At 45.9% G+C, this 12,415-nt stretch overlaps 3 protein-coding genes across 3 annotated transcripts; 2 read left to right on the top strand and 1 right to left on the bottom strand.

Moving 5' to 3' along the window:
• Nucleotides 1–1,994: 1,994 nt before the first annotated feature.
• PpBr36_03725 (uncharacterized protein) lies at nt 1,995–3,456 on the top strand (the record flags this gene model as incomplete). Its single annotated transcript, XM_029890895.1, has 2 exons — nt 1,995–2,757; nt 2,873–3,456. Coding segments are annotated over 2 exons (1,347 nt in total), but the record flags the coding sequence as incomplete, so codon positions are not given.
• A 300-nt stretch (nt 3,457–3,756) lies between these two features.
• PpBr36_03724 (uncharacterized protein) lies at nt 3,757–4,859 on the bottom strand (the record flags this gene model as incomplete). The annotated part of the gene is made up of 2 exons (XM_029890894.1): nt 3,757–4,217; nt 4,289–4,859. The coding sequence occupies 2 exons, from the start codon at nt 4,857–4,859 to the stop codon at nt 3,757–3,759; spliced, it is 1,032 nt and encodes a 343-aa protein (XP_029753871.1).
• A 999-nt stretch (nt 4,860–5,858) lies between these two features.
• PpBr36_03723 (uncharacterized protein) lies at nt 5,859–6,705 on the top strand (the record flags this gene model as incomplete). Its single annotated transcript, XM_029890893.1, has 2 exons — nt 5,859–6,646; nt 6,702–6,705. 2 exons carry the CDS (start codon nt 5,859–5,861, stop codon nt 6,703–6,705), a joined length of 792 nt encoding a protein of 263 aa, XP_029752942.1.
• Between the last annotated feature and the right edge of the window lie 5,710 nt (nt 6,706–12,415).

Genomic DNA, 12,415 nt, shown 5'->3' with positions numbered 1-12,415 from the left:
TGAGTGTCAAACCATGATCATGACTGCAGATTATGCCATCACTGTTGTCAGATGGTGCTGCAGCAAGCACGTGGCTGAAGATAAAGACACCTTCTTCGCCAGCTCTTCGACATGGATATCGTATCCATGCAGCGCTGAAAGTATATAGTTAATAGGGATACCGAGTGAGGCCCGACCTTTAGAACTCGGTAATCGAGTAATGGACATGTATGTTCTGGGGCATAGCAACAGTGCCCAATCCTTCGAGGCCTCGATAATTGCCATAAGTAGTGACTTTAATGGTGTTGTTCCGGACCAACAGGCTAGACTTTGAAGAGGTGTCGGCCATCGGGCACTTCCGCTGCCTGGTCCTACGTTAGCACAAGACTCGACGTGGTGTCTGACGAGCTATGGCGGTGCCATCATACACCTCAGCCGTTACACCGCCTTGGCCGTATTGTAAATTATTGCCCCGTTCGAGGCTTGGGCCGGTTCTGTGGCCGGATAGGCACTGGCGTCAATGACTGCCCATTCGCGACCGATATCGCTTTCAGGGCTGCAGGAAACATCAACTGTAGAATATTTTCATTCGCGGCTTGTGTTCACTTTGCTATCTCTAGCGGTGCCTCCCACATCGACTGTTTTAGCCTCATTTCTCGTCAGACTAGGCAGGTGCAAAACATTGCATTCCAGTGCATGATGTAACGTACGTTCATGGGACGGTGTTTGGGGAACTAAGGAATTTCGGCTTTGCCGTAGTGGATGGGATCAAGACAATCAAAGCGGCGCATGAGATTTGTGACAGACTTGTCCAATGTACTCGAAATAAGGTAGGTGCATTAATGACAGTTCGTCAATGCCAAGGTCGGCAGTCATGGCGCCGCGCCATACTGACAACGCCCTGCAACCCAGCTTGAACCTCGGAAGTTGGGATAATCGGAGCCAAGCTTGTCCCGCATCGCAACACAATTACTTGGCGATGCGATGGTCCGATCGGGTGCAATCATCAATGAACAAGCATCCACAGGGGCGGGGCGAAATGTACATCACTGCAGATAGTATCATCAAGTGGTAGTATTGTGTTAATTGATGCCTCGACGAATGATGTAGACCTTCCCGTTTTGTGTTGAAAGTCCGGGCGATCTGATGGGTCTTTTTGAGTCAAGCAATCGCCGAGATTGAACGGATTTTGTTGCCACCCGTAAGGTAAGTAGGTACGTAGATAAATACCCAAGGGGAGTTTAGTTAGGCAAGCAAGTACTGTGCGGTATGCGGGTCTCGGATACAGCACCTAGCTAGGTAGGTAGATTGGTAATAGAAATTGGTAGACGAATGAATGAATGCGTTTGGGGCGAGTGATGTACATTAGCAAAGATTAGGTGGGCGCAATCCGGTCGTCCAGAGGGGGGCGGGGGCGCAGCTTTCTTGAACGAGGGTAGTCAAGCAGGCAGGCACAATAGCTTTTGTGCCATCCAATAAATTTTGCGGTTCACCCGTCTACCAAAGTGCTTAAAGGTTACATGGGGCTCCGCTCAAGACTTAGTAAGGTTACTATGTACAAGGGTCATGCGCGACAAAAGCCGTACCAAGTTGCCAAAGTAGGCGTAAGCATTCCCAGTTGGGTAGGTACCTGGGCGCAGGCATCCACCTACTCCGTGCCGCTTACGATGAGCTAAATTATTATATGGTATTGATGAAATGTTTGCGATAGCCGTGCAACCTGTCACACCCCACAACCCGCAGGCTCTTGGCCATGTCGTCTGGTTACAAAACCTGCCCAATGGCCTTGGGTTCCGGCCATGGGGTGACGTGCTGTTTCGTGTAGCACGGACTTCTGGTGTTTGGCTGCAGTCCAGTGTTTCTTGTTCTTCTCTTCTTTTCCAAATCTCCCCCGTCTGCCTCCCATCGCAGCTTATATGTTGTCGGTGTTGCTTGTGTATGTATCACTCGAATCCACGTCCAACCACAAACCATTGAAGCAAAGCATCAACGACCCAACCTCGGGCTTTATCTAGCCCTCTTCACCAATCATGAAACTGCTCACCATTTCTGCACTTGTCTCCCTCACATGGGCATGCGTCTTGCCCGAGGAGAGGATCGGCGGTTCCAGCAGCCGCCTTGGCCGCCGCCAGACTACTGGGAACACTGGCATTCCAGTCGGCACTGGGGATCGTTTCAACGATGGCAAGGAGTTGCCGCTGGGTGTTGGTACTCAGAATAAGGCCGTGACGTCTGTGCTTAGCGTCAAGGAGATCGAAAGCGGATTCAGGGCGCTTGCAAGCCATTACAAGTTCCAGACGTTTGAAGCTCCACAGAAAACATACGAGGGGCGTTCAGTCTTTGGCGGCAAGGTCGGCGGCAATGGCACTTGCAACGATGCCTACAGGGTGTACCTCAACGGTGCGATCCACGCTCGTGAACGGGGTTCTGCCGATGGCGTGCTGTTCTTTGTCGCCGATCTCCTCTACGCCAACGAGAAAAACACCGGCATCACTTACGGCCGCAAGAGCTACACCAACGCCGACGTCAAGAAGGCCTTGTCGGCCGGCCTTGTCTTTGTCCCCTTGTCCAACCCGGACGGTGTCGCCTATGATCAGGCCACCAACAGCTGCTGGAGGAAGAACCGCAATCCTCGGTCAGCTAGGGCTGGGGACGACTCGACGATTGGCGTTGACCTGAACAGGAACTTTGACTTCCTCTGGGACTTCCCCAAGGAATTTGCCCCGAGCGCTGCAAGTAGTGTGGCCAGCACCGACCCGAGCTCCGAGGTTTTCCACGGTAAGCAGCCATAGCTCGACCTGCGTTGATCTCGACGTTGTCTGTCGGCCGATGCATCATCTGCCCCATTCAAGCAGTGGTTGCTAACGTTTTTATCTCACTTGCCCTTATCAAGGTACCAGCGCGTTTTCGGAGCCCGAGACACAAAACATCAAGTGGGTTCTGGATACTTACAAAAAGGTTCGGTGGTTTGTTGACCTCCACTCCTACACGGGCGATGTGCTCTACAGCTGGGGGAGCGACACAAACCAGCAGAAGTATGATTACATGAACTTCCACAACTCAAGCTACAACGACGTCCGTGGTATCGTAAATGACGTACCTGGCCGCGGCCGGGGTTACGGCGAGTATACGCCGGCATCAGAGGATTCTGTCAACCAAGGTGCAGCCAAGCGAATGGGCGACGCCATGTCGGCTGCAAACGGTCGCAGATACACGGTTTCCCAGGCAGTCGGTCTTTACCCTACTTCTGGGTCGAGTGACGACTATTCCTACTCGAGGCATTTTACCGACCCTTCGCTGAACCTTGTACATGGTTATACTGTTGAGTTTGGCTTTGGAAACAATGCAGTACCGGACTGCCCTTTTTACCCATCAGAAAGCCAGCACAACGATAACCTGAGGGAGATCGGTGCAGGTTTCATGGAGACACTGCTGGCTGCAGTCGATCTCGGACTTGGTGATGCCACCAAGTGCTGACCTGGTCGGTAAAGGATCTTGAAAATGTGCCGGGTTAGACGTTATCCTGGCTTCAGCTCCTCCTCCTATTATATAAACTTACGAATTTTAATATGATTAATATAACGAAATACCCATTGGCGCCCAACAAACGGTCGGTCATATTTGGTCCTCTCTACGTGCCTCGCTCGACCATGTTTCGTCAAGTGCCCAAGTATATTCCCGATATTTGCCATACGTCATCCACTGTACTCCGAAAGCTCTCCGTTCCAACTGCCACGATGCAGCTTGCTCGAGGAGGACAGAACTTGACGTTTTCTCTCAGTACAAAGCGTACCCAAGGCTGCTCTCCAGCTCAAGCCCTCCGGCTTGGCGCTCGACTTCCCTCAAATGGTCTGTTAGCCTCAGCCTCTCGATACATTGCGACTGGGGAACAGCGATGGCCTGATGCTGGTCCGAGTCGGTGCTGTAGGTCTGTGGCTTGCTCGGCTTGCTCGAATACAGTGGCTTGGCGAAGACGGGACCGATGTTGGAGTGCCAGTTCTCGTGCATTTTCTCGATGTCCCGAAAGGCCTCGATTAGGGCCGCAAACCCTGCACCGTCAGTCGCAGAACTGGGAGGCCATGGTACACCGGAACGGGCGAGAGAGGCTTGGAGAGCGTTGTGGAGAAAGTTTTCGCAGCCCAGGGAGCAAACAGAACCGGCTGTGCTACAACCTAGCGCATCATTGACAGCATCTGCGGCCTTTATCAGTAGTTGTTGCCTCTGTCTATTGATAGCGTCTGTTCAGGAATTAGCATAACAGCCCTCGCCGAACCTTGAATGCGCTATGCAAGAGACGGTCTGCGCTTACTGATGATCTTCTGGCGAATTGGTAAGCCATAGGTTCCAACAATTCCCGAGCTTTGCGACACGGCGATGCCGGTCACACGCTTGAAAAGTAGAGGTTGCCGAAAGACGTAAGCAATGTAAATCCACTGCATCAGCGCCTTAGCTACTGGCGCCTCTACTAGGTTGTGCTCTAATCCCCTGATCCACCTGTCACCATGGGCCTCAACGGCATCGAAGCATTGGTACCGATCCACGAAAACGGCGATATCGGCAAGGGTCTGGAGAGTGACGATGCGAGGGACTTTCTGGCCTCGGCAATGGATGATGTTCATCACCACGGTAGCGGCAGCCGGGTCGGCATCATCCAAATGAATGTGTATTCTTCCATCCGACCGGTCAGCTGGAGTGTGCCGAAGTTTGTTGGAAAGGTGGCGGGAGGCAAGGCTCAGGTGCTTGGACGAGACCTTGACCCGGAGCTCTGTGTTGAAGTTCTGACCATTGACCCCCAACCCAGAGTTTTTGGTCACCTCTGGCGAGGGGCGGACAATAAGCAGCGTGTCTGCATCAGGGTCCACTTCGTAGAGTCTAAACATGTCTCTGCCTTCTATGCCCAGGTCTTGTGTAGGAAACAGCAAGTCTTGGGGAATGACAATGAACCGAGGCCAGATAAAGGGGATGAATGCCTCTCTCTCTCTCTCTCTCTCATACATACTCTCACACACTCGCACTTGTCTTGGCCTCTCCCTCTGCCAAGGATAGATAGGACTGGTTTCCTTCAGCTCTCTCCCACCCGCCCAATTAGGCACTCCAACCACACTTTGTCGGCACCATGTTGAAGATAGAGGCTGGGCATCGAAGGAAAATTCCTCATCTCGCGTCCAGAGGCTACCCAAGACGGCATTGCGCGAAGCCATAGACTGATCACGCAATTGCACGGGGTTGACACTTGCACCTCTCGGCTGCGTATATACGCACTCTACCCCTTGTCGGAGCCAGCATCCCCGCACTGGGCAAAACATTGGCCAATGAGAGGGGGAGCCATACCCGACAGCCGCCTGCGCCAGGTCGGTTCCAAGACTGGCAAAGCCGGCACCGATGCGGTCGTAGATGCTTTTCGGTTTGTGTGTGTGTGTGTGTGTGTGTTTGTGCGTGTGTGCGTATATACGCAGTCGACAGCTATATGTAACCAGTCTAGGGTCGCTTGTCAATGCCCCTAGACACTCAAGACTCCATGTTTGTACCTATTGTCCATGAATCGCCAAATTTCGTTGGCTCCCACAACCCCAGGCCAGATGGGTCAACCATTAAAAGTGGCCTGGGGGATGTGGGAACTGAGTCGGACCAGGTCCGGGTTTGTAGCCCCGCAACTGGCGGGACCGGACTGGAAGTGCGTTCGACTGGTTCTTTTCTTTCCCCTCCTTATACGTCATTTATTTTTGCGCGTGGGGCTTTTGTGCTTCGTGCGTCTTTCGTCGTAAAAGCCGCATGCATCGGAGCAAACCTTGTCTATCTGTAGTGAGGTACGAGGACTCAAGCTAGTATTGGCCAGACCCCCAAATATTCGACCTACGCTCCTGAATATGAGCTGCAACATGGCCATTTCTGCCGGAACCTTACTGGATTCTGCTGCCCTGCGATCCTATCTTGACTCGTTGGTACCCTCTACCACCCGCGCAGAGCTCACCGGCTCCGTACTCCCTGCCTTGGTCCGCGCAATTGGTGATGTCTCAGCGCTGCTCAGGCGTGCTCACACAGTGGCGCACGTGGGCACGGCCAATGCTTTTGGCGACCAGCAGCTGAACGTCGACATCGCTGCTGATGACGTTATTCGCGCTGCGTGCAAGGGTTGTCCTTCCGTTGTGACGGCAAGCAGCGAGGAGACACCCGTCGAGGAGGCCTTACGCCCCGGAGAAGATAGTGCAGCGCCCGGCTCGAGCGAGCGGTACACGGTAGCATACGACCCGCTTGACGGCAGCTCCATTATCGCCCCAAATTGGACCGTCGGGGCCATCGTGGGCGTCTGGGACGGAGACACTGCTCTGGGCCAAAGCCCCCATCGTTCCATGGTCGCTGCGATACTGGGCGTGTTTGGTCCGCGCACAACGGCCATAGTCGCACTTAGAGTGCCTGGTATCGGGGAGCCTGCTTGCTTCGAGCTTGGTATCGATGCCGAATCCCTTACGATGGTGCAGCCAAATATTCGCTTTGCCTCGCCACCTTTCAAGACTCGTTACTTTGCCCCAGCCAACCTCAGGGCTGCCGCTGAATGTGACAAGTACAGCGCACTAGTATCACACTTCATCAGCCAGAAGTACACCCTACGGTACAGCGGTGGCCTGGTGCCTGATGTTGTGCATGCTCTGGTCAAGGGCCATGGCGTGTATATATCGCCCACAACCCGCCAAAGTGCAGCCAAGCTTCGACGACTGTATGAGTTAGCCCCCATTGCTCTGGTTGTCGAATGTGCTGGCGGGAAAGCGGTGGATTCGACCTCCTGGGCTGAAGTTTTGGATGTAACAATATCTGATTGTGATGAAAGGGGAGGGGTTATCTGTGGTAATAAAGATGAAGTGGAGCTCGCAATTAATTATCTGAAGTATTAAGAAACATAAATTAGTGTTATGGATTCGTGCCTAAGGCACGTATCACGTGACAAGATACAAGAGCGGGTCAGGGACAATATATAAAAGGAAGCACAATACCACGACCCGGACACATACCTTTTCCTTCCTTTTCCCCCCTAATGTTAATAATAATACCAATAAAAATATTTAACGGTCCCTAGGCCGTTAGCTTACTTTATGATATTTATTGATATTTAATTTAAACATAATTATAGCTAACCCAAAACCAGGCCCGGGAAAAAAACCCACGATTTTTACCAAAATTTAATCGCGAATATCGCGATATTGGAAAAACGTATCGTTTAAATGTAATTGCATTTTTTAAACGTAGGCGCGATCGCGTAAAAATAACGCCCCAAGCGTTTACAATTTGGAAATAAATTGTTTCGTATAAACTAATACGCGATGCGGAATTTGTCGGAAATTAGCGCGATTAATTCGAATACGTATAATTTAATTTTACTATAATAATATAAAATATAATGCGTTTTTTTTTACGAAATAAAGGGTACGGGAAAAAAAATATAATTACGAAAATTTTATCGAATATTTGGGGCGTATGTACGACGATTTTTATAAAAAAACCCAAATTTTCGCCGAATTAAAAATATTTCGAATACGATACGGCGAATTATTCGCTTATTTTTTTTACCAAATTCGAACGTTTTTTTACTACGGCCGAGGGTTTTGAATAATTAAACGAAATACGGATTAATTATTTGCGTTTCCGTGTCGTTAATCGGATAAAAAAAATGTCGGTAAAAAAAAATACTATTTCCGATTTTTACAACGGATTTATCGCTATATACCGTTATATCGCCCGGGGTTTGGAAATTATTAATTTGGATAAACGTTTTAACTAAAAATAAAACGTCCCCCTTCCAAACTTTTTATAAATCAATTTAAAAAATATAATAATAATAGGCGTATTAACGATAAGAATTGGCCGAAACCGTTATAACGCTGGTAAAAAACGAAAAAAACGCCGATTGGATGGAAATAAAGGGGAAAATCGGGTTTTATAGGTATCCGTTTAAAAATTCCAACGACGCCGTAAAATAAAAATTTACTCCGTTGCGGGTCCGCCTTTTATTACGCCCAGAATTACCAATTCGCGCCGGTAATACGCCCAGCGCCGAACGACCCCGAAAAAAAAAATTAATTTTGGATTATAATTTTGATTTAAAGGAAAACCGACGCGACGGGCCCCGACCATTTCATAATATATTAACAAATATGGATCGGAAAAAACAGTTAAAAAATATAAATTATAATAAATGGGCGATTATTTTTTATCCTAATTTTAACCAATTCAACGAAATTTATTATAATATAAATAAATTTAGGGTGCGAATATTACGCGGTAATAAGCAAAAATGGACCGAAAAATTAAAAATAATAAATTTTTTTTATTATAAACCCGCCGGTTAGGCGCGGTAGCGGGATAAATACGAACCAATATACGGGAAATAAATAATAGTAACGTAAATATCGACGGTTAACTTGCGCCAATATTTTTTATATAATCCCGGGATTAATGTAAAACCTGTTCCTGGGATTTTTTGGATAATTTACCGAAAAATGGTATTTAATTTTGTTAACAATATGGGTTGCTGAAAGGGGGTTAGGCATTAGCCTAAGTGCGGCGTGGTGCTAGTTGCGCTGTAAAAGCCTGTAATTACAGGGTTTAAATGCATTATATTATTCACTAATTTTTGGATTAATAGATTTGATTCATTGGTGGGGGAGATTTTGCTTTGTCTCCCTTACATACTTTCCGACATCGAAGTGGGGGTCCGCACGCCAGAAAACGTTCCGGTGCCGCACACGATTTTCCGAAAAATTATTTTGTATGCGTTGTTGGAAAAACACCCTCATTTTTATACAAACCATTTCTGGGTTCGCATTGATTTGCTAATTTGGTGAAAATTTCAATTAAATACAGGGTAGCTAACTCGTAAGTGCAGGGTGGGTATAAAACCCGGTACAGGGTAAAACCCCATTCGCTGACTTTGAATCGCAACTCCTGCAACACACACACAAAATATAACAGAAAATCCGACAGCCCCAACAGCCCCACTTCGGCACTATCTATTGTGGCTTATATACAAATAAAAGTGGACCCATTACATGCTAAATAACGCATATAATTAACAAATTTAAATTAGGGAAAATTGAAAATAAAATCCGTTAAAGGGTTATTCGTGCAAAAATTATCCCTGCGTCCGAAAAACAGGAAATTTACGGTGGTTATAAATAACGTATTCCTGGTAATAGCCCGAAAAATAAAAACAAATACGAACGAATGAATGGAATTCGGTTTTATTTCGTTATAAAATATAACCCGGGTCCTAACCCTGTTGGCGGTAAATTAAAACAATATAAAACCCCCGGCGACGTTACCCGAAAAATTAAAAAATTTCGAAAAATTATTTAACGACGGTAAAATTTTGGTTTTACCCCCGTATAAAGGCGAATTGGATTATTATATCCGGATTTAAAAAAACAATAACGGTAAATCCCCGTTATTATTATAGGGCCGGTTATATTATATACCGCTGTTATAGGGTAAACCAACGGCCTTGAGACCGTTAAGTATCCTTGTTGGTATTATTACTAACGCTAGGGGAAAAGGGAGGAAAAGGTGCATATCCGGGTCGTGGTAATATCCTTCCCTTTATATATTATCCCTAACCCGCTTTTGTATTTTATTACGTAATACGTACTTTAGGCACGAATCCATAATATAACCCGCATTCGCCCGTCCTTTATCGGGTATAGTCCCCATTTGGAGGTATAAAAGCAATCCAGCGGGCGCGTATCCTAATATAATTTACCCGTCCATTATTCCGGGCGGTGTAGGCCCGTGGTCGGGTTTTACCCTCCTATTTTCGGCCGCGGTTATATCGCGGGCCTTTTATCCCCGGTTCCGTTTACGGGCGGTTATTATAATTCGTTTTTTCCTAATTTTGGTTAATATAAATCCGTGGTCGAATTTTATCCTCCCGTTTTCGGCTGCGGTTATATCGTGGTTTTTTTATCGTATTTACCGTTTGCGGGTGGTTGTCGCGGTTTATTTTCCTTTTATTTTGGGCGGTATAAAACCGTGGTCGGGTTTTGCCCTCCTACTTTTGGTTGCGGAAGTGTCGCGGTTTTTTTATCGCATTTACCGTTTGCGGGTATTTATCGCGGTTTATTTTCTTTTTATTTTGGGCGGTATAAGGCCGTGGTCGGGTTTTACCCTCCTGTTTTTAGTTGCGGTAATATCGCGGTTTTTTTATCGTATTTGTCGTTTGCGGGTGTTTGTCGCGGTTTATTTTCCTTTTATTTTAGGCGGTATAGGTTCGTTTATTTATTGGTACAATTCCTTTTCCGTAATGGTTACGATTTCTGTTTTTCGCATTTTTCCCGCGTTATCGTCCTGGTCCTTTTTATTTTCCAACTTTTCCTCCACTCGAATTTTTTTCGTCCTTATTCCTTCCTTTTTTTGCCATTTTATCGATTTTTCCCGTTTTCCCTTCGTTTTATTTTTTATTTATATTGCTTTTATTTCGGCCGTTTTTATTTCCTGTTCGTTCCTATTTATTATTTGTATCGTTATTTATCGTTACCGCGTCGTTATTATATCCCGGGTTTTTATTTCTTTAATCGCGTCCTAAATAGCGTTTGGATAAACCAGTACCGGTAATGGAAATATCCGGCCTTTTTACCGTAATGGTTAATTGTTTTCGTTATATAATAATAACGGCCGCCCATTTGTAAATCGTATCGATTAAATACCGATTGGGTGGTATCGCTAATTTATATTCGCAACGTTTTCGTCGCGTTGTCGGTGCCGCGGAATTCCAAGGTAATTTAAATAACGACGAATATACCGCTCCGGAAAATGTATTTATTTTTTGCGTTTTTTATATAAAAACGTCCAAAATTAACGGGGTTTGGGAGTGTGGCCCTGCCCCCGACGGTACTAATTACCAGCGATATTGCGACACCAAAAAATCGTATTATTATTATAGCGAAACTATTTACGCTTTTAACCCTGTTTTCCGCCGCCGTTTACGAAAATTAAAAACCACGATTTACAATAATCGTTATATCGTCCAATTTTTAATTAAAAGCACCGTCGTGGATAATAAAAAAATTTTTGGTAAAAATACCGTACTGTTTCGAAATTTTTTTACCGCGTATATTAATTGGGTCCGCGTTTATTAGGACGTATAGGATAAAATAGCGAATTCCGGGGCCGTAACGACTTTTACCAAAACCATTATTTTTGCCGCTATATTTAATACCCTTTTTCGTAGCGGCGGTAATTGTAACCGTTAATTGGTACAAATTTTCGCATATGGTTTCATTTACCTGGAAATGCGTTTAATTCCTTTAATATACAATTGTTTCGATAACGTTATTAATTTTTAAAATTTTTCAAAAACGCAATACGTTGCGTTATAAGGAAAACCTGCAAAAGGCGCGCCGAAATAATAACGCTTTCGCTATTTTAATTACCGTTTTAACCCTTTTTCCCGCCGTTTTTATACGCCAATTTCGCCCCGCGTATTCCCCACGCCTTTTCGTTTTTATTATTACCACGTCCCGTCGACGTTTCGAAATTCCCCTTTCGCGTTACCCCGTCGCATTTCGTTTTATTCGTACCTCGATTCGGTATATATTTAATTTTTCGCGTCCCCGTGCCCCTATTTCGTCGCGCCCTCGTATTTTTGGTCGTGGTATAGGCAAAAACCCGTTTTTTGGAAGGTCCCGTCGTAAATTTTTTTTAATCGAAGGTATTATCCGACGTTATACCGCTTTATTGCGGGAGGTTAACCAATTCGCCGAACAATAGGAATTCCCGGTTTTTAAAAACGACGCGGAAAATAATAAAATAAAAAAGGAGGACGTCGAAATAAAGGAAAGAAATGAGGAAAAGGGAGATTTGGATAACGAATCGGAGGCGAATAAATCGGTTTTTAATTAATATTTTATCGCCGCGCAAAGTTATCGCCTCGTTTTATATATATTAATTTAATTTAAGGATTAAATGGGTGGGATGCGGTTACGTCGCCCCAAAAATGGGCGCGGGTTATATGGTCGTCGGTTTGTTTTTATTGCATTTCGCCCCGGCAAGGGGTTTAATTTTGCGTGTTTTTTTTACCGTACGTTTGGTTAAATTAATATTAATTTTAGGTTTACCGCGTCGCTTTTTTTCCGGGGAATCGTCGACTTTTTAATTAATTGTAACAGGTCCCTAGTCCGGTTAAATATTTAATTGTTAACGTCGTTTCGATACCGGGCCATTATTTATTTGGGCCGGCCCTTATTTTGTTTCGAATTCGTCCAATACCCGTATATTTTCCACTATTACCAAATCCTTTTACGTGGGTTTATCGTACCCTTTCCATTTTACCAAAATTTTACGTTTGCGTTTTTTCCCCATTGCGTTTTTCGCGGTTAAATTTTCTTTTATTACCCATTTTTCCGCGGTTTCGTTATTTAAATCGGATGGGATTAATAACGGGCCGGGTTTA

This window comes from Pyricularia pennisetigena, chromosome 3 (genome assembly GCF_004337985.1).
Source record: "Pyricularia pennisetigena strain Br36 chromosome 3, whole genome shotgun sequence".
Classification (NCBI taxonomy): Eukaryota; Fungi; Ascomycota; class Sordariomycetes; order Magnaporthales; family Pyriculariaceae; genus Pyricularia; species Pyricularia pennisetigena.
Note: the sequence above shows the minus strand (reverse complement) of the source record. Positions and strands in the feature narration are given on the sequence as shown.